A 27599-nucleotide genomic window follows, 5' to 3' on the forward strand; every position below is an offset into this window, starting at 1 on the left:
GCATTGGTGAATTCAGGTGACTGAGAAGAGTCAATACCAATTGTGCCCTAACAGGAATGGAGCACTGAATTGAGGGTTGTCAATACAATAGGCTATAGTGTGGCACTATCACCTCTTAAAATCAACTAGCAATAAAGTTCAGTGACCTACAGACGCACGTAAAGAGATTATCTACGTACATTAAGGCCTTTTAGAGATTTCATTTACACATTTTGACATGGATTTCTTGGTCAAGTAAAGTATCTACACTGTGTACAAAACATTATAAACACCTGCTCTTTCCATGACAGAATGACCAGGTGAATTCAGGTGAAAGCTATGATCCCTTATTGATGTCACTTGTTAAAAATACTTCAATCAGTTTAGATTAAGGGGAGACGAGGCTTAAAAACGATTCTTTAACCTGAGACATGGATTGTGTATTCGTGCCATTCAGAGGGTGAATGGGAAAGACAAAATGTTTAAGTGCCTTTGAACAGGGTATGGTACTAGGTGCCAGGCGCACCGGTTTGTTTCAAGAATTGCAACACTGCTGGGTTTTTCACGCTCAACAGTTTGTGTATCAAGAATGGCCCACCACCCATAGGACATCCAGCCAACTTGACACAACTGTGGGATGCATTGGAGTCAACATCCCTGTGGAATGCTTGACAACTTGTAGAGTCCATGCCCTGACGAATTGAGGATGTTCTGAGGGCAAAAGGGGGTGCAACTCAATATTAGGAAAGTGTCTTAATGTTGTTTTTTACTCAGTGTATATAGTCCCATATAGTCGTAGTACTGACTCATCGAAAACAAATCATTCACTCATTGAGTAATGTATTTATATCATTATTAATCCATTTGAATTATATATTGTACTATCTTGTTATAATGACTACACTATTGTCAGTAGACGCTGGATTACGTAACGCATTTTGGTCAGACTGGTGTTGGCCCATCGACTGACTATGCCTCTTGGGAAGAAAGCAGTCGTCAGCTAGTTGGGATCATTATCACCAACACACCGACGAGCCGACACTGAAGACCCTAGCACAACCTCGGTAGATTCTGCTCTATGTGCACGTATGTAAAAAAATAAAAATTAAAAAAAAAGTTTTTTTAAAGGTCACGCTTCACTCTCAGAATGGGTTGTTTGCACCGTCTAATTATTCAGAAATGGCAGAGATTTTGAAGTTGAGTCGAATCATAACAGTAGCGAAGAGATTATAGCTGGAGGCAGTGAGTGAATAAAAGGTGTCTCAAAAATATCTGACTAGAACAGAATGAAAAATCCAAAAGTGGCCTATACAGTGCATTCAGAAAGTATTCAGACCCCTTGACTTTTTCCACATTGTTACGTTACAGCCCTATCCTAATATCCTCAATCTACACACAATACCCCATAATGACAAAGCAAAGACAGGTTTTTAGAAATGTTTGCAAATGTAAAAAAAACTAAAAACTGAAATACCTTAAATAAATATTCAAACACTTTGCTGTGAGACTTGAAATTGAGCTCAGGTACATCCTGTTTCTATTGATCACCCTTGATGTTTCTACAACTTGATATGAGTCCCTCTATGGTACATTTTATTGATTGGACATGATTTGGAAAGGCACACACCTGTCTATATAAGGTCCCACATATTGACAGTACAGTAATCCCTCGTTTATCGCGGGGGTTACGTTCCGAAAATGACCCGCGATAAGTGAAATCCGCGAAATAGAAAACTTTTTTTTTTTTTTACAATTAGCAACTATTACATGTATACAAATACAGTGACTCACGTGTAGGCCGTTTCACTGCTCTTCAGACTGGGCCGCTGCATCCTGACTGCGCTCTGCAGTGTTCTCTTCTTCTGAAGCCCGCGGTGCAGGTGTGTTTGTTCGGGAGAAGAACATAGTGATAGGCAGCTGTTGTCGCTCTTTTTTCTTCTTTGCAAAAAGATCCTTGTACACCGACATGCCACCATCGATTACGTTGGAGAACTGTAATGAACGGCTCATCAAAGGGTCCCATTCCTCAGCTACTCGCTTAAGTTCAGTGGCCATTCGCACCATGGTTGCTAAGCGACCAAGCGTTAGTCCTTCCTCCTCATCTCTCGTGTCCTCTTCTCCCTCTTCTCTTTCATCGTCGCTTTGTGGCTTTGTCATTTCTGCCAGCTCTGCATCGGTCAGCGGCTGTGCGTCTCCATCAATCAGGGCGTTTATGTCATCCGGACTCATGTCATTAAAGCCGTAGACGTACACATAACTGCACGAGACGACAAAATGATAGCACAATTCGTAGCATGATTTGATACAAGAAGCGGGAGTGAGTTTTTAGCGAATCAGAATGCAGAGCACAATGCACCAAAAAAAAAAAAAAAAATGCATTATGAAAATCCGCGAAATAGCGAATCCGCGATAAGTGAACCGCGAAGTGGCGAGGGATCACTGTACATGTCAGAGCAAAAACCAAGCCATGAAGTCGAAGGAATTGTCCATAGAGCTCCGAGACAGGATTGTGTCAAGGCTCAGATCTGGGGAAGGGAACCAAAACATTTCTGCAGCATTGAAGGTCCCCAAGAACACGGTGGCATCTTCCTAGACCTGGCCACCTGGCCGCCTGGCCAAACTGAGCAATCAGGGGAGAAGGGCCTTGGTCAGGGAGGTGACCAAGAACCCGATGGTCACTGACAGAGCTCCAAAGTTTCTCTGTGGAGATGGGAGAACCTTCCAGAAGGACAACCATCTCTGCAGCACTCTACCAATCAGACCTTTATGGTAGAGTGGACAGATGGAAGTGACTCTTCAGTAAAAGGCACATGACAGCCCACTTGGAGTTTGTCACAAGGCACCTAAAGGACTCTCAGACCATGAGAAAGATTATCTGGTCTGAATAAACCAAGATTGGACTCTTTGGCCTGAACGCCAAACATCACATCTGGAGGAAACCTGGCACCATCCCTACGGTGAAGCATGGTGGTGGCAGCATCATGCTGTGGGGATGTTTTTCAGCGGCAGGGTCTGGGAGACTAGATGAACAAAGAAAAGTACATTAAAAAACCTGCTTCAGAACACTCAGTACCTCATACTGGGGTGAAGGTTCACCTTCCAACAGGACAGCGATCTGAAGCACACAGCCAAGACAACACAGAGTGGCATCGGGACAAATAGCCTAGACAACGCAGGAGTGGCTTTGAGACAAGTCTCTGAATGTCTGTGTGGCCCAGCCAGAGCCTGTACTTGAACCCAATCGAACATCTCTGGAGAGACGTGTGCAGCGACGGTCCCCATCCAACCTGACAGAGCTTGAGAGGATCTGCAGAGGAAAATGGGAGAAACTCCCCCAATACAGGTGTGCCAAGCTTGTAGCGTCATACCCAAGACGACTCCAGACTGTAATCGATGCCAAAAGTGCTTCAACAAAGTAGAGTAAAAGCTCTGACTACTTATGTAAAAGTGATATTTTAATTTGCAAACATTTCTAAAAAACGGTTTTTGCTCTGTCATTATGGGGTATTGTGTATAGATTGATGAGGGGAAAAAATTACTTAATCCATTTTAGAATAAGGCTGTAACAAAATGTGGAAAAAGTCAAGGGGTATGAATACTTTCCCAATACACTGTATATTAACTAAATGTCTTAGTGTTTCAAATGATCTTTTAAGAGAATCAACAGCACACAGAAAATATCACTCCTGTTTACCTTGTCAGGTGTACCTCAGGTTTGGGCCTCAGCTCTTTGGACGTGAAATTCTCCACCACGGGCGAGTCCAGGTTGGCCGAGCCGTTGCTAAGCCGGTCGCTGCTCTCGTATCCCGACTCGGTGCGCTGGATCTTCCAGTTGTCGCTGCGCACCTTCAGCGCGCTGACCTTTGACCTGTCCTTTCCCTCTGACTCCAGTGAACTGCGGCTATCGCCCGTCTCGGGCCGCTGCTCATCCTCGTAGATGGTCATCAGGCTCTTGGGCTTGTGCTCCTCACTCCCGCCCCATGTGAAGTCCTGGTCCTGTTCCCTGTCTCTTTCGTGGGAGGGTGGCGCCATCTCTTGGCTGGAGGGTCTCCGGTGGGGACTGTGCTGCCGGTGCTCCTGACTCCCTCCACCACCACCGCTTATCACACTATCCACATTTAGCACCTCGCGCATGGGCTTCCATGGCCGACTTGGCCTGCTGCTGGAGTTACGGCCACCCTCCCGGCTCCCAGGGCGCTCCCGCGATTCCTGGCTGCTGTCCGTGTCGTAGCCGTTAGAAAGCTGCTCTAGTCTCCGGCTGTAATGGCTGCCGCTGGGCAGGGCTGGTAGTACCTGGACCCTGGAATGGGAGTGAGGAGGCCCCTCGTGAGAGGAGCACCTGCCGCCAAAGTGGGGGGTCCTCTCTGTCCTGGTGGGCCCTTTGCCCTGGCTGGCATACAGGCGCGTATCCAGGTACTGCTTGAAGCCGTTCTCCGGCGGGGAGGCGGAGCGCGAGTATCTCTCTGATATTGGATCTGAAGGAAAGAGAAGCAGAATTTTATGAGAATGTATTCAAGTGTAGTGTTTAGGAAGACATGAGCACACATTTTGTAAGGACATTGTCCATGAAGCCTGTCTGCTACTTGGTAAGCTTTTTCTACAGATATTGCTCAAGATAATTTACCCTACACGTTAAAAGCTGCTGTCCTCTTCAATTTGTTGGCTACAATGAGGTAGAAAATCCTCTAGCAAAACCTATTTAGAGCTTCATTGCAAGAAGCTGTTATTCCACATGACAAGACAAATTTGTTCCATGTTTTCTTACAATATGAGACAAAATAAACACGTTGGGCGACCTCTGTCATTACAAAGTCGCCAAGGCTTGTCCGAAAAGAGGCAAACAAAACCCACTGAGTCGCATCAATTCATCTGAGGCCAAAGTAGGGTGCGAAGGGAGAGGACCTTACATTCTTAGGAAAATAACCTTTTCTGGTTGATGTCGCTAAGAAAGTCTCTTTTCCCACATGGGAAATGCTGATTCCAACATTTCCCTCGAGCTGGCGTAGTATCCAAACTGCCACCCTTAATGCCAAATGCCAGTGTATTGTGACATTGTCAAATGCAACAATTCTGACTTTCAATGTCATTCCAAGCCAGCGTTTGCTAAGGAAGACCGCAGGGGTGTAGTGGAGTATGGGAACAATGAGTTTGTGGTCTGTTGTACGTCTGTAGACAAGAGGGAGGTGTAAATAATGGACGCCGGGATTCCGTGTGTGTCTCCGTGGCATAGCAGTATGGGTAACAACCTCACGCTGGGACATCTGTGGAGATATTAATGATGAAAGGTGGCCGTGTGCATGTGTGTGTGTGTGTGTGTGTGTGTGTATGTCTGTATACAGTGCCTGTATACATACTCCCTGCTGGCTGTCCATGACTCCTTGAATAGAGGAGTCTGTGGCCTGGAGATGTGCATGACTTTGAGGACATAGTGTTTGTGTGTGTGTGTGTGTGTGTGTGTGTGTGTGTGTGTACACACGAGTGTTTGTCTTTCAAGGACACCGAGTCACACCGGCCACTTTCGAAAAGTATGATTAGACTGGACATCTCCACTGGAACAGTACAGTGATATGTTGTTCAGGGGGAGGGGTATGCAGTAAGGTATGCAGTAAGGTTAACTTGCTAAATATATGCCCTATTCATTTCCGTCTAACTTTATTTACTGATAGAGCTCTTCAACAAAGACTAACAGAAGACGCACTAAGGGACAATTACTCAACGTTAGGATGACCGGGTCCAATGGCTCTGTTGGATGGAGCATTGTCCTTCCAACATCACGGTTGTGGGATTTGATGCCCACACATTCTACATATGTCCTGGTTTGGATATACATTTTATAACTGGAAGCGGTCTGGTATAAAAGTGTGTCTAAATCCCCATATTTATATTAATTAATAGCATGACAGGGAGTGTGATCTAGGATTGAGGCCTGCACTGAGGTCTCAGGTGTGCAGAGAGAGTTATGAGAGGTTACAATCCACAGCGCCTTAGGATGGAACCTCCCCTGAGAGACGGAGTCGCTATGGCTAGGGAATCTGCTGACGGGGAGCGCGAGAGTTAAATCACCTCGAGTGCAACTTGCTCTGTTCACATGGCGTGTGTGAGAGACTCGTGTGATATTTGATGTGCGATTCTGTGCGCTTGTGTCCGTCTATGTAACAGTTTCTGTGAACTGGTCCAGCCATGTGTGTGCGTGCATGTGTACACACGTGCGACAAAGGCGGTCTAACTATGCGTGTAGCGATGCTAACACGGCATGCTTGTCAGTTAGGATTGGAAGCTAAATGTCAACACAGTTACTGTGCTAGATGAAAACAGGGAAACGTGTCCTGGTAACACCAACTGCAATATCCCAAATGGAGCCCTATTTCGTACATGTTGTACTACCAAAACCCTGTGGTCAAAAGTATTGCATTATATAGAGAATAGGGTGCCATTTGCGATGAAGCCAAATCTCCCTATTTGACCTGAACGCTAACTTTCTTGTTTTGCTATTTTTCCAAGTGTGAAGGGACGGAAAATCGTTAAAGACTCCAGCCACCCAAACCATAGGCTGTTCTCTCTGTTTCCGCATGGCAAGCGCTACTGGTGCATCAAGTCTGACACCAACATGCTACGGAACAGTTTCTATCCCCAAGCCATTAGACTGCTAAATAGCTAACAAAATAGCTACACGGATTGTCCAAGTTGATCCTTGCATTTTATTTTTTAACTGTCTCTATGCACACTCATAGTGCCATACACACACTGACACGCCAACACACACACACTAACATACAATCATCATATACACTGCTGCTACTCTGTTTATCATATATCCTGATGCCTAGTCACCTTACCCCTATACATATCTACCTCCATCACTCCAGTATCCCTGCATATTGTAAATATGGTAGTGGAACTGATCGTGTGTATAGCGTTAAAACTTGAAACTAAAACGATCAAGTACCTTTGAAGAGAGCTAGCCTGGGCACGAGCAGTATTATATATAGATTTATTCCGCTTACTTTAACTCACCTCCAGCCTCAACATTCATCAAAGCCATGATGCTAGTCTCTGTTAGCCTGGTGCATTCAATCATAATGGGACGTGAGCCTGGTGCTAACAGGGTGGCTGTGGGGGCTAGTTCAATTTCAGTTCCTAGAACCTTGCCCCTAGTTCCAACCCGTTTGGTGTTCACAGAAATGTAACGACAGGACAGGTGAGAGAAATACGACAGAGGGTTAGAGAGCAAAGAGGAAAGGGGTGAAGTTGCCTGTAGACACTGACCTATGATCAATTTGGCATTTTCTTCCAATGGTTCAGGTTAGGCTTTGGGTATGCTGATCCTAGATACGTTCTTATGAACAATTTTAGAGATTGCTTTCATATTGATCTACCTTTAAGTCCCCCTCCAACACACACAGCAAGCCACAACACCTTTGAGGGACTACTTATGGTTGGATGGGAGAAGGTAGACTATAGGAGGGTGGTAGTGGGTCTCATGTGGCCATAGATGTTGCCTTATTTCTATTGCTGGCCTAGATATAAGTGATATGGGTCCAGGGCTGGGAGTTCCATGATCCTACTCTCACATACTCTACTAACTCTGTCTTGTGAACACTCAAGACATTGAAATAGCTCCTACAGACAGCAGCTAGGAATCCAAATAGAACAGGGTATACACACTACCATGCTATTCAAACACTACCACAGTATCCAGTAGTGAGAGAATAGAGAACGGTACGTGGAAGGGCCTGATTCAAAAGGGAGGGAGACATGATCCCCATCCTGACACATTGGCCTGGTAGGCCATTACAGTGGAATGCTGGTTTGTTGTGCATTTTTATGTTGGTAATGATGTATTGCATGTGTACTGTTTAGAGCATTGTGTCAAGGATAATTTTCTATTTTCATTGGTGTGTGTGTGTGTGTGTGTGTGTGTGTGTGTGTGTGTGTGTGTGTGTGTGTGTGTGTGTGTGTGTGTGTGTGTGTGTGTGTGTGTGTGTATGCATAGTGCAATGCCACTATAATTGCATATCAGTTACTTTTCCTGTGTGTGTGTGAGCGTGTGTTTTTATTCAACCTTTATTTACACAGGTTTTTTTTCATGGAGTTGAAATCTCTTTTTCAAGAGAGACCGTGTCCAACAGCAACAAGATGAACAAAGTTTCAGACAAAACAACTTACATGCACTAACACAACATTGAACAAAACTATAGACACACAATACAACAATTACATAAACACAAATGTCATAACTAAGAAAACAGCCGTCCTAAAGACAATACCACTCTTCTATGATATTTACGTCGACCAAGGACATGTGTGTGTAAGTGTGTGTGTGTGTGTGTGTGTAGCGCCATACCTTGGTAGCGGGCGTCCTGTCTCCTCCTGTCTGTCCTGTCCTGGTCTCTCCTGGAGGGGTGCATTCCCCGGACCTCCCCTGCCTTCATGACCACCTCTCTGGAGATGTCCTTCAGACGGCTCTTAGGATCACTGGTGCCCAGCTTCACTGCACAACAGGGAGCAAGAAACACATTCTAGACTACATTCTATAACAGTCATTTTGAGAAACAAAGTGACTTCCAAGACACAACACAAGGAAAACACACCAAAAGGAACAAGTCGTCAAACACGAAGGGGTAAAGGTACAGTCCTTTCTACTGTACCTCTAATCCCAACAAACTACAGTCACTTAGGCCACCCCCACCCCCACCCCTCCACTACTCCTCCCTTCCATCCCCTGACTAGCCCCCTGGAGGCATTGAACAGTGCTGAGTTTAAGGAGAAGTTTAGGGCCGATCGATGTGCTGATGTACTATGCCAAGCTTTTCTGCTTCACGGGGGGAAATGCAGTGAGATGGAACCCGCGGAAGACATTTTCTCTCCTTCTATCCTCTCTGAGTCATCTCTGTAGCTTCTCTCGTAAAGTAGGAGAAAGTCAGATACGATGGATAGAACTAGAAGCATGTGCTGCGGTCGTTGAAAATGCCAAACAACTCTGTGTTGCACAGAAAATGTGCTCGAAGAGGCTCTCTGTGAATAAGAACTGTGAAGTTTTCGGCTTCGCATTGAAATCAATGACGAGACAATTTTGCAAATTGCACAGTCACTCTATTGCCTGGATAGAGTGTCACGAGGACAATTTATCACTTTTCCCACAAGATACTTGACTGCTATTATTATTATTTTCAGTCATTCGGGGTAGCCTTGCTGTTCTCAAAATCCCTGAGCGACTGGTAACTTTTCCAGTGCGGGGGGATAGAAAACAATCAAAATGCATAATATTGAGCTGATGGCTTTAAGCAGGGAGTAACAACAAAGGGGGACCTTCGTAATAACAAAGGAATGTGCAATAATAACTAAGGCTGTGTCCCAAATGGCACACACTTTCCAATATAGTGCACTACTTTTGACACTGGTTAAAGGTAGTCCACTATATAGGGAATAGGGTGCTTAAATGAGTCAACCCTTCGTCTCTTTCCTTGCTTCTCGTGCGCTCTCGCTTGCCTCTTCTCCTTGGACGTGTATGTGCTCCTGATCCCTCACTCCCATGTGTCCTCATTCCCTTCCTGTTCAATCATAAAGGTCACTTTTCAAACTCTGGCCCCCCTCCCTCCCCTGCGCTTTGGTTGCCTTTATTCATGCCCCCCCCCCCCCTTCTATAGTAACTCTGTAATCTACCTGCAATCTTCTCTACCTCTAACCCCATCACATCTTTCAGTATCTTCTCTCAATATCAATCATGCACCTCCCAAATGTCTCACTGACAATACCCATTTTCCAAAGCTATGTGTAGAAATACCCACCCCTCTTCCTGTCTCCCATCATATCCCCCCTGCCCCCAACTCCTTGTCGTACCTGGTCCACGGCCTCCGCCAGTCTGGCCACTGCCCCTGGTAAAGGTGGAAGGGGTCTGGCTAGTCGGGGCCCAGCTGCTGGGGCCCAGCAGGGCATTCAGGTTCTCCCTGGTCAGGTCCAGTTTCTTGGGGCCCGGAAGTGGAGAGGAGGGAGCTGGTTGGTCAAAAAGGAGGAGGGGGAACGAATCTTTATATTTGTATTTTTTTTAGACATATGGATAGCCTATGTCTCTTCATGGAACCGTTTCTACTGGTGAGACAAACCAGGGTGGGGATCAATTCCAACAAGCAATTCTTAGGTATTATGTTAAACTTCTTATGGCTGGGGACAGTATTGAGTAGCTTGGATGAATAAGGTGCCCAGAGTAAACTGCCTGCTACTCAGGCCCAGAAGCTAAGATATGTATATTATTAGTAGATTTGAAATAGAAAACAGTCTGAAGTTTCTAAAACTGTTTGAATGATGTCTGTGAGTATAACATAACTCATATGGCAGTCAAAAACCTGAGAAAATCCAACCAGGAAGTGGGAAATCTGAGGTTTGTAGGTTTGCATATCCAATATACAGTGTCTATGGGCATGTTGCACTTCCTAAGGCTTCCACTAGATGTGAACAGTCTTTAGAACCTTGTTTGATGCTTCTACTGTGAAGGATGAGGGAATGAGAGCTGATTGAGTCTGGGGTCTGGCAGAGTGCCACGAGCTCACTCAGGCACGCTCCCGTGAGAGATAGCTGCGTTCCTTTTCGTTTCTAAAGACAAAGGAATTCTCCGGTCGAAACATTATTGAAGATTTATGTTAAAAACATCCTAACGATTGATTCTCTACATCGTTTGACATGTTTCTACGAACTGTAATGGAAATGTTTGACTTTGTCTGGCCTGCACGTCATGAATTTGGATTTTTGAACTAAACGCGCGAACAAAAAGGAAGATATTTTAACATAAATTTTGGACTTTATCAAACAAAACAAACATTTATTGTGGAACTGGGATTCCTGGGAGTGCATTCTGATGAACATCAAAGGAAAGTGGATATTTATAATGCTATTTCTGACTTCTGTTGACTCCACAACATGGCAGGTACCTGTATGGCTTGTTTTTGTGTCTGAGCGCCATACTCAGATTATTGTATGGTGTGTTTTTTCCGTAAATTTTTTTTTAAATCTGACACAGCGGTTGTATTAAGGAGAAGTTTATCTAAAGTTCCATGCATAACAGTTGTATCTTTTATCAATGTTTATTAAGAGTATTTCTGTAAATTGATGTGGCTCTCTGCAAAATCACCGGATGTTTTGGAGGCAAAACATTACTGAACATAACACACCAATGTAAACTAAAATTTTGGGATATAAATATGAACTTTATCGAACAAAACATACATGTATTGTGTAACATGAAGTCCTATGAGTGTCATCTGATGAAAATCATCAAAGGTTAGTGATTCATTTTATCTCTTTCTGCCTTTTGTGACTCCTCTCTTTGGCTGGAAAAATGGCTGTGTTTTTCTGTGACTAGGTACTGACCTAACATAATCAGATGGTGTGCTTTCGTCGTAAAGCCTTTTTAAAATCGGACACTGTGGTGGGATTAACAACAAGTTTATCTTTAAAATTGTGTAAAATACTTGTATGTTTGAGGAATTTTAATTACGAGATTTCTGTTTGAATTTGGGAACCTGCACTGTCACTGGCTGTTGTCAAGTCGATCCCGTTAACGGAATCTCAGCCGTAATAAGTTATTAATAAGCTTCCTATTACCATTTACGATTTCAGTTAATTCCAAAAATATCTGGAAAAAGTTTGACAAAAAAACTAAAGTTTAACGCGACCCAATTAACAACATTTTTGAAAATGTAACGGAACATTTGTCTTTCTTCTGAAGGCCAGTGATCCGCAGTCACCATCACGACCTGGGGGCGAGGCCAGCTCAGAGAGTTAGAGAGCAGATCATTAAGGGGGATAAACCCCACCCCAAACAAATCCAGAGGTTTTTAATCCTCACACAGAAATGTTCAGCTGTACAAATGTACAACTTCTTGCCATTGCCAACAGCGACGGGTATTATGGTCAAGGTCGAAGTAAAAAAAATAATATTGTTTAATGCCTTCTGCTCATGAACTCTCGTAGTTCAGTTTCAAATCAAGTATTGATTGAGTGGTACAGAAAAGGTTGGAACACCGTTAGCTAATACACTGATAAAACAGTAATCCAACTAGAGTGCAAAATTCTGGGAACTTTACTCAAATTGACAGTTTTTCCAGAAATCCCGGTTTGGAATATTCCTGGAATCAGGAAACAATAAGCAGGAAATTCGGGAAATCCTCCAAACAGGATTTGGGGATTTTAGTTAAGTTACTGGAATTTTGCAACCATAAATCCAACTGAAGTGATGGGCAATGCAAACTTGTTTTGAAGTCCAGCACGTATTTGTAAAGTCAGTCACTTTTGTCAACTGCACGTATTTTCTGGTCATACAGTCAAAAAATAAAATCTCAAGCACATTGTGAGACTTCAAAATGCCAAAAATGTGGCCCGAACAGACCCATTGACCCAATCACATTAACAAAACAGAATTCAACACTGCAACATGTAGTGTAGTTCCCCTTTTTTTTTTTACAGACTCTCTCCGACTGAATGTGGTGAGGCCGAAAGCAATTCACGTGCATCTGGCACAGGGCTCAAATTTAGACCAAAAATATTTAAAGAGGATGCTAGCCAAAAAGTTTGAGACTCACTGCTCTGTGGCGGTCATTTGGCTAGTACACACTGTTAAAAACAATTTGTAACCAGTCACACCATTGGCAACACTTGCTGGCATTAATTCCAAATTGCTCTTGCCGGAGACCTCTACTCTTAGAAGCACTTATTTTAGGACCCCCTCTCGCTGCGAATTTACTGCACCGACTTAAATACAGCGTCCCCATGCTAAGCATTAATTAAAAGGAACTGAATTACAAACGTGGTGTGTGGTTCCTGGGAATCGTCTCGAGTGAAAGTAAGGGGGTCGTTTGGAAAGGGGGGCCATTTGAGTCGGGTCTCCAAAAGACCTAAACCAAGACCACATTTGGTCTCAAGTTGTCTCAAGTCAGAGACCATGAGACGGAGACTGCGTCGCCATCGCAATAACACCTGAAGTCACATCATGGGTTGATGACACCATGAAAAGTGATTGTACATTTGACTTAATATTGTTGGCATCCTGAAAAAAAAGCAATATTTGTGCAGAATTATAATACGCAATTTGAACGCAGTTATATCCCCTCAATGTGCTGTAAATGTTCCATGACTCTAGGGGTAGTGTGTAGTTCTTCCTGTAAACGGAAAAAAAGAATGTTCCTTTGACCGATGTATACCTTGGACGTCTCTGTTGACGGGGGACTTGTAGCAGGAGTGGTCAGTGTTCTGGCGCGAGGTGTCGTCTACGGAGATGGCGCTGCCATCTGGGTTGGAGTAGAATAGGAGGAGGGGCTGGAAGTGGCCTTTGGTGCATTTGGTGACCACATCTTTCCACCGGGTCCCAATCTAGGATAGGGGAGAGGAGACGGAGGTCAATAGGAGTGTGTGTGTGTGTTCCTGCTTGACAGGCAAAAAGGCGAACTGGCATTTTCCCAATGTGACAAGCAAATAAAATGTTACCCGTGTCTTTCTGGCACCGACCAGTTTCCTCATCTCATTAGACAGAGAGGTCTTGTCAGCAGCCAAATGTGTCATTTAGTGCCATTCAATACACATTACTATTTTTGAAGAGACTATTTATTTGATGAGCATCAGTTGCCAAAACCTAACTATGTAAATGTTAGGTACCTTGAGTACACCTTTCAGAAAATTCTGACTTGTAATTGAATTGGTTCATACATTTAAAGGGCTTGGGCTCTAAGAAATATTATTATCAGAGTACATACTATCTTATGCCTCATTTAAATTGATAGTGCACAAATAAAAACCCTGGGAAGAAAATCATTGAAAATGCTTGCTTGAATTCAGGGACATTCTTTTTACCACTACCCTCAAAAACATATGGTGACCATAGACCAGGCATGTCACAAAACGGTTCAGGGAGGAAATTTAATTTTAGAATTCCACACGAAACTCTATGTCCAAGGAGACATTATTGTGCACTGCGAAAGCACATTGTCCCTTTGTCTTGGATCCTAAGTGAATATTATGCGTTGAAGCAGTTTCACAATCACATCAGCTGAGCAGAGTTAAATGCGTGCCTCACTACAAAACGCCACAGAGGCAGACTGGAGGCTAACAGATGCTAGTGTGCACCTTAATTAACCAAAGTAAGGAGAAGGAGAGAGGAGCAGAAGGTGTGAAAGAGAGGAAGGAGAAAGAGCAAGAAAGGAATGTGGCAGTAAAATGGGAGGGGGGTCTAATTAAAAGATGGAGAGAGGATGTTCAAAGTTGACATTTTTCATGTTGGCCACTGATCCCCGCCTGGGACAACAACAACATAGGCTTAGTGGAACCGCTGAACCACTGCTGCTGCAATAAATGATACAAGCAATTATGACAAGAACGACAATCAACAAACCGCAACCATAAATGTCAAATAAAAATATAGTTTTAAAAGCCATCCATAAACTGTAGGGTATTTCTGCTCATTACTTGGTGTGAGGCCGTAAGAGAATGAGTAGCAACACAGCAGGTATATGACGTGTTATTTGGTTGGCTCGGCTGCTGTGCTGTAGCACTCTGTCTCAGTCGGGCTGAAGTGCATACACAGCACAAGCTGCTGCTGGATTGACTCTGAGCCAGCCAGCACCGCAGTCCAGTCAAATGGACTGGACACAGACACACCCAGTGTTGTACATTATCATTCTCACATATGCATGCACACACAACATACCAAGTCTTACCATAAGTCATTTCGATTTGATATCCTGAAATGTGGAAGTCCACTAAACAGTGTAGCTCAACTGTGGATGACTGATGATGCAATTAACTAGGGAAAGACTGAAGGTGCTTCCACTGGGAAAACCTAATACTAGTGCTGCTGCTGTGTGTGTGTGTGTGTCCACCCTTGCAAACATGTGTGGGTGTTGGTGGTGGTGATTATTGCAGACTGTTCAACCCCACTGAAGGCTCATCAACCCGGGGGTGGTGAAGAAAGATCGATGTGGCCCTTATAAGAAGATGGTGGAGATAAGAGATGGCTCAGGGACTTCCCTGCTCTCATTCTCTTGTAAAACAGTCTCCTTTTCATCAGCTCAGACGAGTACATTTCTGCACTTTGAGTTGTTGTCTAGGGAGGCTTTAGCTCCAGATAATAGCAGATTTTTATCCCATGATATTATACATCAGCTTCCTGGAAAATCCTCTCATGTCAGACTGTATTCATGATTTTATTTCAAATCAACTAGTTGAATCTCTTTAAAGAAAGTTACCGACAAAAATGTTACTTTAGTTACTTGGTGAATTCCTTTTTCTTGTCATAGTGTCATAAAGAGGGAGTGTGTGTGCATCACAACAGCAAACGAGACAGAGGCTAGTGTATGTGGCGTGCGCCTGTCTATGCATTTATACGCGTATGATCCAAGCAGCATATGTCAGCACAGCAAAAGTGTGAGAGGCTATGAGTGTCGGTTGAGGTGTAGTGTTTTTACTCCCTTACTAGGAGGACTGCATGTCTTTTTCCCCTCCCTCACCTCTTTGACTGTGGCGTCGTCGAAGAACACCCATTTGGCGGACTTGGTGTGGAAGGCGAAGGCACAATAGTGGCGACTGGAGTAACAGATCATCCCAACCAATAGAAGCTCTCCCTTTTTGGCGTGCTCGTCTGTCACCCGGTAGAAGAGCTGCGGACACACACAAATTTAAAATTACTTTATTTGGTCAAATTTTGCCCAAAACACTCCCACCCTGTCCATGAGTAATCTTGCCTAAGACCTAAAGACTTAGGTTGTCTCCCCGAACTTTAGCCCAATGGACTAACAGTCTTATCACACAGCAGAACCTTCTCAGTCATATATACATCATTTTACCAAAACATTCATGTTTGTCATCCACACGGTATCATTTGGACAGTAAAATTGCCCTTCAACTTGGATTATTGCTGGCATCGCCTGCATGGTAAATTGCCACATCTCTAGCAGCTCAGGCAATCGTCAGTATAATGTCATCCTCCCACCAATTTGAATAGACCGCTGGATGAGGAGGTTGTGAAATAGCCTCTTGTTTTTCCTGAATGGCTAGTTCTCTTTGGCCATGGGAGACAATGGATTCCTAGGCAGGGGGAGGTTTTCTCCAACACAGTCACATGAATAGTACGAGTATGAATCAAGCCCTTTGTGGTACTTGGTGGTGGGAGGGGGGGGGGGGGTTCTGCTAGACTAGCTAGACTAATCCAGTTCTGGAATGCGCTCAAAACAAGGAGAGGGGAAGAGAGGAATCTGTGCTTGTAGTATTCAAGGGAGATGGTGTTGTGTAATATGTTGGGCCTGGCCTATGCCAGTTTGTTCTAGATTTGTAGCAGGTTTCAGTGAAGCTCAATCCTTTTCTTCTTGAAGGAACAGGGACAGTGTCAGCCAGAGTTGAGTGCTACAAATGAAACCTCCTGTACGCCTATGCCAAGGACACTCTGTACTCCAACATGAACACACACACACACACACACACCACACCTTCCAGACACGCACCATTCTCTTACACATAATATACACATATTCACATGTAACCTTTCTGACTCTCACAAACAAGCGCACACAAACACTGTGCTCTTCCATCGTGGCACTGAGGGGGTGTTGACACGATCTGGCCATGCAGCAGGGGCTTTTTGATCAGCAGCGTGGGCCAACTGGGCATTGCACCACGCACTGCTTACGCAACGCTCCGACTTACGCAGGGATAAAGCCCACTTTATTTCCCCCATATGCTCCATGGCACCAAAATAAACTGACCCCAACACAACCAGGGCAAGGAACACCAGCTGTGGAGGCTCCAACAAACAAACAAAACAAAAAAAGACAGAAAGCAAATAGAGTAAAACCAGAATGCAGTGATTTGAACCATATTTTAGGAGCTCGACCAATTCTAAATAGTGTATTGTTGTTGTTTTTCCTATTTCCAGGGTTCACATTTTGGGGAGGTGAGGCAGCCATTTTGTTTGGGTGCAATCACTGCCTTGGCAATTTTAATCACACTACTTGACTAATCTGTTTTATTACGGGCTGACAGTGGAGAATTAAACATGTTTTAATCTTATGTGGAGGTTCTTGGCGATCAGTAACTTTTTTTCCACATGTCTTTGGCTTGTCCCTGATCAAAGATCCAACTTTATATTGCCTTATGGTTGTTTTATGACAAAGTGATTGGAAAAGTACTGTTCTCCACTGTGTTTGAACCTTTTTTACTTTCTTTACAAACCACCACTTTCATTAAAACGAAACACAATCGCAGACTGAATTTGACAAAACGCTACATCAGTGTTTCCCATATTCGGTCCTGGGGACCTCAAGGGGTGCATGTTTTGTTTTTCCCCTAGCACTACACAGCTGATTCAAATAATACAAACTTAGTGTGTAGTGCTGGGGCAAAAACCAAAACGTGCACCCCTTGGGGTCTCCGTACCAAGTTTGGGAAAGACTGTGCTACAATATTGAATTGATTTTCGTAGTAATATAATCCATTTGTTGTGCTTTTTGTCCCTGCTGGCTTGCCGTCCTTACCCCAGAGAGGTTGAGGTGTGGCCCCAGTGAGCGAATAACGTCCTCCGTGAGGTCTGACTGGTCTGAGTCCCACACGAAGCCGATGGTGACGATCTCCGGGGAGTTCATGAGGACTCGGCGGATCTTGATCCTCTGGCCACAGTTACTCTGGTGACAGCGAGAGAGGGAGGAGACATAACTAGGGGAGCAGAGATAACTAACCAGTTTAGTTAACAGGGCCGAGACGATACCGGTATTGCGATACTCGTTTGAATTGTGGCAATGAAACAAAACAGAAGGTGGAAAACAGCCCTAATGTTGGAAACAAACATCATTATGCTTGTCATCCAGAGTCACATTTACTTATTTTCCAGGCAATAGCACACAATATTTTACATACAGCAGGTTTTTAAAGGACCAAAGAGTTTGATCGGCTTTGTGTTTTCATTTTCTGCCATGGGAAAAAATATTGCGATACTGCTATCGTCCCAGCTCTATTAGCTAACTAACTAAGCAAAGTAACCAGACAACTAAGTCACAAGAACCCTAAATACAACTTCACAGTGGGGGGGGGGGGGGGGTTGGGTTCTGCTGTTGTCTTGCTAGTGACCTTTCGACTTCGCCCCCTACTAGTTGTTTAGTGTGATGAGAATGGAGCTGCATCCTGACGTGAGATAAGCATGCGCTAGTTTTTGCACAAAACTGGCATTGACATCAATGTATGATTTTATTAATGCTTGATAGGACAGACACTTACCGGACAGTTGCGGGAATCCCCGATGGTGCTGGCCGCTTGCAGCAGCTCTCCAAATGACTCGTCCCGCCTCTGATACACCTGTTGACTGAGAGAACCAGAAAGAGTGTGAGAGAAAGATATGAGAGAGAGAGTTTACAGAGAGCGACAAAGCTACAAAAGTCACTCAGTAACCCTAAGAGGAACATGGAGAAATGTGTTTTGTGTGACGTCAGTGAGCATGGCTTACCAGAGGGCAGTGGTGGAGACATAATGCACTAGCTCAGTGAAGGGCAGGGGGTCGGAGGATGCCCCACAGCTACGGCACACAGACTGCAGGGGAGAGGGGAACAGGAACAAAACAGACACATGGCTGTTAGCTAGGCGCCGCTTAGCCACTGCCAAGCACTAATTATCAAGTCAGCGTGTCATTTCACGAGGTGTAGTAGTTTGGGGGCAGTTATGGGGAAATTACTACTTTAGGGTGTTTGTGTGAACTGTGATGGAAGAGAGTGGAGTGTTTGTCAGTTGAGAGGAAAAGTGGCAGGCGGGGGTGGGTTGTGTTTTGTGTCCGGTCTTCAGACTTCATTTATTGCCTCCTTTCTCAATACTGGGCCACAGCACTGCTGGCTTTTACACTATAGGGCCTCTACCGAAACATCAAAGCAACCCTCCCGCTGGAGATCTACTGGGGTATACAGGCGTTTTGTTCCAACCATACTGTAACTGTAGCACAGCAGACTATTCCGCTACAGTGCACTCGACCACAGCGCACTCTGACCCCAGCGGTCCCAACACCACACAACACCCAATTCCACTAACCTGTTGAGCAGCTGATTAACTGAATCAGGTGTGTAAAAGCCTGCTGGAAGAAGAACTTGCATATCTACTTGCTCTCAGAGTTGGCCAACTATGCATCATCATCAAACCCTGCATCAAAGCTGTCTGATACGTTGACGACAAGACTGCTCTGGGATTTAGTGAGATGAACATCATACCAGCAGGGGGGGGGATCTGAGGAAACCCCCCCTCTGTATTGCAGAGTAGCAACCCCACTCTGGAGACGTGACGAATTGGGTAGCTCCTATCTCAGACAGTGATCCATGTGGCTGCTGCTGTACCCCGGGATGGTGTGTGTGTGATCCCTGCGCTTGCAACTGGATATGGACCTGTGTGTGTGTATGCTACCAAATGCTAGGAGTTTCCTTTAACCTGTTCGTAGAGTGTCATGGCAAACTTCTGGTGTGTGATGCAGGACTTGGAGGTGCAGGCATCTGTCTCTTCAGGCACAATGTGCAGGTGGATCTGTTCCAGAATATTCTCCTGTGAAAAATATAGCATGACGATAAGAAATGGGTCAAAACAAACAGCTAACATTTTTCACCGAATCACCATTAGCAAAGTTAGCTTGATCTTATCCAAAGGAATATTCACATTTCCAAATTGAAACTTTGGAAATTGTCCCCCTCTATTGAAATATTAGCAATCATCAGCTAATTATTTTTCCTCAGCATGTATCGCCCTCAACTCACCCTCAGCTATACACTTATCTCCTTAATGTACCAGTAAAGAGAAAAATAATGTCTGGTAAACCAATACTTTCCTCCCTGATACATCTGTATAGTTTTGTGACATTTAACAGCTAGGGAGTTATGCGGTGCCTCACTACTGTAGTTAAGGAAGCAGTCAGTGTAAGCGGCCTCCACTTACACTCAGACCCACTGGGTTTATGAAAGAGTCAGGCTGCTTTTAGACCATCATTTCACAGCCATTTAATCTGACACTGGCTAATTCTGCTCAGAAATGAATCCAAGTCGTACCGCTGAAGCATTACGGGGCCTTGATTTTGTCTTTAATTTACGCACGTGAACCTAAAATTCACATGGTCATTAGGAAAAAAGAGAGAATAGCTATATGCAAGGCCTTGCCAAATATGAACATGCACACAGCGAAACGTACATTGAGAATTAAACCAGTTGAAACAATGTTAGAATGATTCAGATGAAATGCCTGACCAAATTGCAGGTAAAAATAAAAGGGACAAAAACCTGTGATCTCACGTTACATTTCTATTCTAGCTATATCATTAAAATGGGGTTGTTGCCAAACTGAGAATGGGACATTGGTTACAGAACAAACATTTAGTTTTTTGTTTTGTCTGGGACCTGACCTTCTGACCACCACCTTGGGTTTGATTGGGGTTCTTTCTAAATCATTGTTTATTCAAAACAAACTCCAGTATGAGACGGAAACCACAGGAATCTGAGGTAAATTTTACAAACGGCCTGTGTGAGTAGTTCCCTGTGTTGCCGAGGAGCTCGGAGAGTGGGCTTATTGGTTATTTGGTTTGGCTGGCCTCTCGTTTTCTCATCACCTCCTGTTCTACAGAGAAAGAGCGATTTAATTTTGAAATCCATTCATCCTCCACTGTAGAATGAGCCCTCCTGAGTGAATGACCTCCCCACTTGAGAGCTGCTGCGCTGAACAGAAAATGTGTACGTTTGTGCTGAGTAGGTTTACAGCAATTTCGCTACAGAGTCAAACCCAATACTGGCACAATGTACTGGAGTGTACCGTCCCCTAAACCCTATGGCTAAAGAGGAACAAAATCATTAGCGAAGATGAAGTCTAAAACTAGATGTAATGTACAGTAATATTCCTAAATCCTGGATGTTTCTTAGTTGGTGTTGATGCGTCTGAACATTCCTGGTCTGAACTTGTAATGACATTTTCTCTGTTGGGTCTAGAATGAGTTTTAAAAAAAGAACAAGGTAAGAAAGCATTACTACTACGGTGGAAGTTAGCCAAACTAAGCACAAGTGGACTGAATAGTTATGGCTATAATGAATCATTCAGAGGGCTCAGAGACATCTTTAAACCACTCGGAGTGATGCTTCATACACAGTAAAGAAACCAAAAAAGGCCCAAAGATGGTGCTTCTGCTTCCATAACCCGCCACCATTATATATTACGGGTTGTGTCGAGGAGATTGGTGGGAGAGGGGACAGGGCTCTTTCAGACGGTGACCTTGCTGAAATCTTTGTTACAGCACATCTGCCCTCATATGTTCCCAACACACATTCCAGTCTATCCTTGGGAAGGCCCCAGTCGCCTCTGAGCAGAGGCCCCCCTGGATACCTAGGTTATGCAGGTAAGCTTGGTCGGTCACCATGGGAAACTTACGAAGCACTCTGCAGCATCGTCCATGAAACCGAGCTGAAAGCGGTGCTCGTCCTTAAAGGTCTCTGCCAGGGCATGACGCAGGTTGTCCGAGGGCAAAGCGCGCTCCCGACTGTGCTGGAACTGGGAGAAGATGCCCTGCGGAAAAGGAAAGAAGCTGGGAATTAACCAGACCTTTCATTTAATTTGAGGTTTCTGAACAAACCTAACTGACCTTCAAGAACCTGAAAACGAAAACATTTAAAATGAATTATTAACAGCAGTTCAAGGGACAACTACGTGTCAGCAACAATAAAGCCCTAAAAAGTAACTTTAATATATTGTAATTGCTTTCAACAACTGTAAGACTTGATGTAGGGTGCATACCTTCAACGCACAGAAGATGCAAGAGTCTCCGAGACAGAAGTGCTCAGGAAGCTGCCTCAGACTGCGTCTGAAGATGTCCAGCTGCCACAGCACCTAAACAATGGATTGAAGAAAATATATTGAGAAAGTATTGTCATGTTCATTAAGTTCCTCATTTTCCAAACCAAACTCTCATTATAACCCAGACTTGCTCAGCTAATCCTTCCCGATAACCTTTGATGAAAGACAGATTTTTAATGGGATTTGTTTTAGAAAACACTCTTTCAGCTCCAAATGTGACCCTTGAGGGCCAGTTAATAATTATGAGTGGAAATCAAGCTTTATCCAGCTTTACTTCACCTGTCCTCAAACATTCTCAACCATGGATTTGGGGCTAGTGATGGCCTTCCTTGTTAGATGGTGCTTAGATTTAAAAGGGGGTCTCTGGTTGAGTCAGGCCATGAGGAGGACAGAGGAGGGAGGGAGGGAGGGAGGGAGGGAGGGAGGGAGGGAGGGAGGGAGGGAGGGAGGGAGGGAGGGAGGGAGGGAGGGAGGGAGGGAGGGAGGGAGGGAGGGAGGGGAAATTAAGAGGGGAAGGAAGGCTACTGTTCCTTGGAAACATAGCCCTAGGTGTCAGACATCTTCACCCAGCTCAGCCATGTCTCGCCCCCTGAGTCACGGCCTGGAAGTGTGACCTCACTGCGGGATGATTGCACCCGTCAACCCTGTCGCCAACTGCCATCCCACGAGCCAAAAACAACCTTCCAGTAACTTGCTGGGACATGCTGACGAATATAGTGACTAAGCTATGAGCTTTGAGGCTGTAAAGTAATGCTGGTGTTGGTAAATATTTTTGTCCGGAGGGACATGCTGTCGAATCCTTTCTTATAACTATGCAACGATAACATGAGTGACGTAGCCTACTGGAAATGAGAACATGTTTTGTATTGACTCGGCTTAACAGGTATTGCAATAAAGGGATTTGGCATTGTTGCAATTTACATTAAGCTTTTACTAATGTCCCTAATCAGAGATTAACAGTGTCTCTACATCCATCCCATTGTTCTAGATACATAACCATTTAAAAACAAAGCATTTCTGTTCATGGCCATTACCTCTGCTGCATATGAAGAAAACATGCAGTAATAATTGACTATTTATTGGTAAGTTAGGACTCACCTGCACCGCACTGTTGAGAAAGCAGCTATTCTGCCCCGGCTCGTTCAGCAGGCCTTTGGTGGGGGCTAGAGACAGCATGCTCCCCGGCTGGTAAGATTTGGCAAGATTGCCCCCCGGCTTCCTGAAGAACTTGGCCCATGCCATTTGATAGAGTGTCTGCCTTTGGACGGGAGTGGAGTGACTCAGTGAGGCAGACTGGGGCTCGTTGCTGGTAGCGGTGGGATCTCTCGCCACGTTAAGAAACGAACCCCGACAATCTGAGGCTACGTTATTCCGCTATCAGCAGCTATTTTCTTGCTACACATGGGCGACTACTGCCCCCTCTCCACAGCTCGATAGGAAGGTGATTTGACCTTGTCCACCACTTGGAAGAGTCTTAAATGTCACAAGAAAATTGGATTTTAAATGTTAAGTCACTGGCTAGGAAGTCTTTTGAATCCAGAGAAAATCCTTTTAAAACAGATTGCTAGTCTGATGTTCTTATGCATAGCTGTTTGACTCCTGAAGTAGGGGTGTTAGGCATTCTCCAACCTGGATCATTCTGCACTGGGGATTCAGTACAGGGATGGGAGGGGCTGTGGGTACCGGTTGTCTCTGGGGACTCTCCACATTGGCCTGACGTTATAGAGCAGTCAAATAGATTTGATCGTCCCTTTCCAAGGTTCATCCATAGCGAAGATCTATCCAGGCAGCTCTTACCATTGGATGTCAATTGGGTCTGATCTGTAAAAGAAAGAGTGAAAGGAGCCTTGAGTCACAAAAAAATAATAATTTAACTCAAAACAAATGAATATCCAGGAAACATTCGAGGACATAGTGCAATACTGTATGACCTTTATTGAAAAAGGGGTGTTTGGATCCTTCTAGTCAGTAAATTATATTTCTGTCAATAGTAAACATCAGGTTTCACCTATTTCCAGGGCAGTAGTTGACCCCACACTCTTTTAACATATGTCAACAAAGCTTATACATTCCCTTTTTGGACCACCCTTGTTCTAATTGTCTTTTAATATACCCCCCTCATTCTTAACACATTTATTGGAGTGAGGAAAACAAAGTAATTATTGATCAATTACAGTTCACGGTATCAATGTATAAAACATTACCAAAGAGAACATTGAGAAATCAGGTCACAAATTCCAAAGTCCAACAAACTAAGATATTATAGGCAACTGTGCATGCATATTACATGCTGTAAAGCTTAAACCTTTCGTCATCTTGTCACTTTGAATAGTCGTGCCCCAGCTACCGAGTTGAAGGTTAAACTATAATGGGAGCGATGCCAAGTTATACGGTAATATCATCTGTCCAGTAAACAATGTAGTGCAAATAAGCTAGTTGCAGCATGCCTTCCTTCAGGTTCAACGCCTGGTCAATGGCCAGTCTTCAACATTAGGTCACATAGTGCCTCTCATAGCCATGCCAACGTGTGTGTGGAGCGGACTTAGCATTAGGCTAACATGGCAGACAAGGAATTATCCTGCCCAGCCTGACCTGCTGCTCACCATAGCCTCTCAAAACATAACTGGGACACGTGTCGTAAAGCATTTGAGACTCAGTTGATCCTGGAAGCAGTGCAGCCCACATGCTCAAGGGCCTACCGGCACACTGAACTTCAAATGCAATAACCGACCCGTAAGGCAGCCACGACAGAGACAACAGAGAGCTGTGTCCCAGAATGCTGCCGGTGTCATCTGCAATGTGTCATCTGCTCGCTTTGGACATGCTGGTTAAGGGTTGTTTAAGTACAATGCATGTACATATACTGTATTTGTGCTAAAGGAGCCGGGCAATTCAGTACCAAGGTTATTAGGGTGACACATCCCACTGGGGAACCAGCAGACCACAGTCAACCAACAAGCTTCCTAAAACAGGTGGTGTTTTGTTGTTCTTATCTGTGTTTGAAACTTGTAAATGTTAGCTGAGGAACACAAAGGATTCTATACGAATGTGTATTCTATTCATTAGTGTTACGCATATAGCTAAAAATGTGGTTAGGGGAAGTTATCAGACAAGTGGGATAATCACAGGAAATGATCTAGAAGCTATACAATGACACTGAGCAGCAGTTTCCACTGTCATACAATTCATACTTCTGTTTTAAGTTAGGCACCTCTGAGTACACGATGATGCAAATCCTGTATTCCGCAGCTCACAAGCACCCATGTAGAACAGTGAAGTGCCATTCATAGCTTAACAATCAACAAATAGATCCACAGCATTAGTAATCTACTGTGACTGGTAGATACTGTGTGTTAAGGCATGCAGTCAGAAACGGACTGGCCATAGGGCAGTTCTGGCGAATGCCAGATGGGCTGGTCCATCTTTAGGGGTTTTATGCAGAGACCTTTCATCATTTAACCGATAATGAGGGTTTGAAAGAAGAAGAAAAAAATGGGCCAGAGTTGGGGCCTTGACAGAAAGAAAAATGGGCAATTGTGTTAGAACTGCACAGGCTACATTTGGCACTAGCATGACAGACAGCAACCAGACAGGACCAACTTATGTCTCAACAACATAATAGTCCAAGGTCTCTATGCTACCCTTGTTAATAGAACCAGCATCCATGTCTGATTTTAATATTATAGTTTATTTTAAAAGCACAGTGGCTATTGACAACATGTTCTGCAGTTTTACCTGCGCGGTCACGCTATCATTCTTCCTGTCATAGCTTCTCTATACCAGCAGGTTAGGTATGCTGTGTGTCAGTTTGGAAAGAAACACCATCCCTGTCTCCCTGGTGTGCTGGTATTCAGCCAGTACAGGTCAAAACAATGTCTGCTGCTCATACTCTGCATTGTCATGTCCTCTAAGAATGCTGTCACCTGCCCTGACCACGGGGGTATAATCCTGTGTGACCTACAGTCAATGTGATATGTTAATTGGTATCTTTTTCAAACCAATGGGAATGTAATGACTGCCGCTACACAAACAAAAGCCTTGAGGAGTCAATGGCCTCAACGACGCTATAATTTCAATGAATCTGGCAACAATAACGCAATAATGACTATCAATGGTGACGAACGAGGTAACAATCAAAAGGCCTCAGGGCCAGACGGATTACCAGGACGTGTGCTGAGAGTATGCACGGACCGACTGGCAAGTGTCTTCACTTTCAGCTTCTCCCTGGCCGAGTCTGTAATACCTACATGTTTCAAGAAGACCACCATAGTCCCTGTGCCCAAGAACGCCAGGTAACCTGCCTAAATGACAACTGCCCCGTAGCACTCACGTCAGTAGCCATGGAGTGCTTTGAAAGGCTGGTTATGGCTCACAACACCATCATCCCGGAAACCCTAGACCCACTCCAAATTGCATATTGCCCCAACAGAGCCACAGATGACGCAATCTCAATTGCACTCCATGCTGCCATTTCCCTCCTGGACAAAATGAACATCTATGTGAGAATGCTGTTCATTGGCTACAGTTTAGCACCGTTCAACACCATACTGCCCACAAAGCTCATCACCAAGCTAAGGACCCTGTGATTAAACACGTCCCTCTGCAACTGGATCCTGGACTTCCTGACAGACCACCTGGGGGAGGCAAGGGTAGGCAACAACACATCTGCCACACTGATCCTCAACATGGGGGCCCCTCATGGGTGCGTGCTTAGTCCCCTCCTGTACTCCCTGTTCACCCACAACTGCATGGCCAAGCACGACTCAAACACCATTATTAACTTCTTTGGGCTCATTGGGACACTAGCATCCCACCTCGACAACATCCGGGTGAAATTGCAGAGCGCCAAATTCAAATTACAAAAATAGTAATAAACATTCATGAAAATACAAGTGTTATACATTGGTTAAAACCTCTACAGGATCGGTGGGTCCCCGGCAGGACGGTTGAGCTAACGTAGGCTAATGCGATTAGCATGTGTAAGTAACAAGAAAATGTCCCAGGACATAGACATTTCTGATATTGACAGAAAGCTTAAATTCTTGTAAAATCTAACTGCACTGTCCAATTTAGAATAGCTCTGACAGTGAAAGAATACCATGCTATTTTTGGAGGAGTGCACAGTTATGAACTTGAAGATGTATTAATAAACCAATTACGCAGTCTTGATACATTTTGAACAGAAATGCAATGGTTCATTGGATCAGTCTAAAACATTGCACATACACTTGCCATCTAGTGGCCAAAATCTAAATTGTGCCTGAGCTGGAATAATACATTATGACCTCTGTTGCATTTCAAAGATGGTATAACATTTTTTTAAATGCAAAATAATGCATGTTTATTCATTGTATTATCTTTTATGAGATCTAATGTGTTATATTCTACTACATTCATTTCACATTTCCACAAACTTCAAAGTTTCCTTTCAAATGGTATCAAGAATATGCATATCCTTGCTTCAGATCGTTAGATTTGGGTATGTCATTTTAGGCAAAAAAATTAAAAAGAGGGGTAGATCCTTATTAATACCCTGTGAATTTCATGTTGTGATAAAACACGCAATGTATAGTGTGGAAAGAATCATTGTACCATCTAAATTGCTGTGACATATTTTCAGCTGGTGTACAAACCGAAAGTAAGACAAAAACAAAACTTAAGAATAGGAAGCATAGAAATACATCACATAGAACAGATCTACTGCTTCTTAGACTTGCTTTCAATGACAAATCTATAACGTGGTCAGGTCGCCCAAAAGGTTATATTGCAGCTTTAAATGGGTCTTTGTTAAT

At 44.1% G+C, this 27599-nt stretch overlaps 1 protein-coding gene across 2 annotated transcripts in view; it reads right to left on the minus strand.

The window, feature by feature from the left end:
- Nucleotides 1–27599, minus strand: part of LOC129865737 (inactive ubiquitin carboxyl-terminal hydrolase 53-like) — a 61711-nt gene that overhangs the window by 17011 nt on the left and 17101 nt on the right. For both annotated transcript variants that reach the window (XM_055938723.1, XM_055938722.1), the window contains exons 2-13: nt 22906–23628; nt 21748–21840; nt 21385–21519; nt 19414–19524; nt 18452–18534; nt 18226–18310; nt 17490–17636; nt 15471–15620; nt 13173–13341; nt 9820–9972; nt 8324–8470; nt 3674–4454 (exon numbers count right to left, since the gene is read on the minus strand). In XM_055938723.1, the coding sequence (XP_055794698.1) occupies nt 3674–4454; nt 8324–8470; nt 9820–9972; nt 13173–13341; nt 15471–15620; nt 17490–17636; nt 18226–18310; nt 18452–18534; nt 19414–19524; nt 21385–21519; nt 21748–21840; nt 22906–23049 (2198 nt within the window). In that variant the 5' untranslated portion in view covers nt 23050–23628. The remainder of the gene's footprint in view (nt 1–3673; nt 4455–8323; nt 8471–9819; nt 9973–13172; nt 13342–15470; nt 15621–17489; nt 17637–18225; nt 18311–18451; nt 18535–19413; nt 19525–21384; nt 21520–21747; nt 21841–22905; nt 23629–27599) is intronic.

This window comes from Salvelinus fontinalis, chromosome 11 (assembly GCF_029448725.1).
Source record: "Salvelinus fontinalis isolate EN_2023a chromosome 11, ASM2944872v1, whole genome shotgun sequence".
NCBI lineage: Eukaryota > Metazoa > Chordata > Actinopteri > Salmoniformes > Salmonidae > Salvelinus > Salvelinus fontinalis.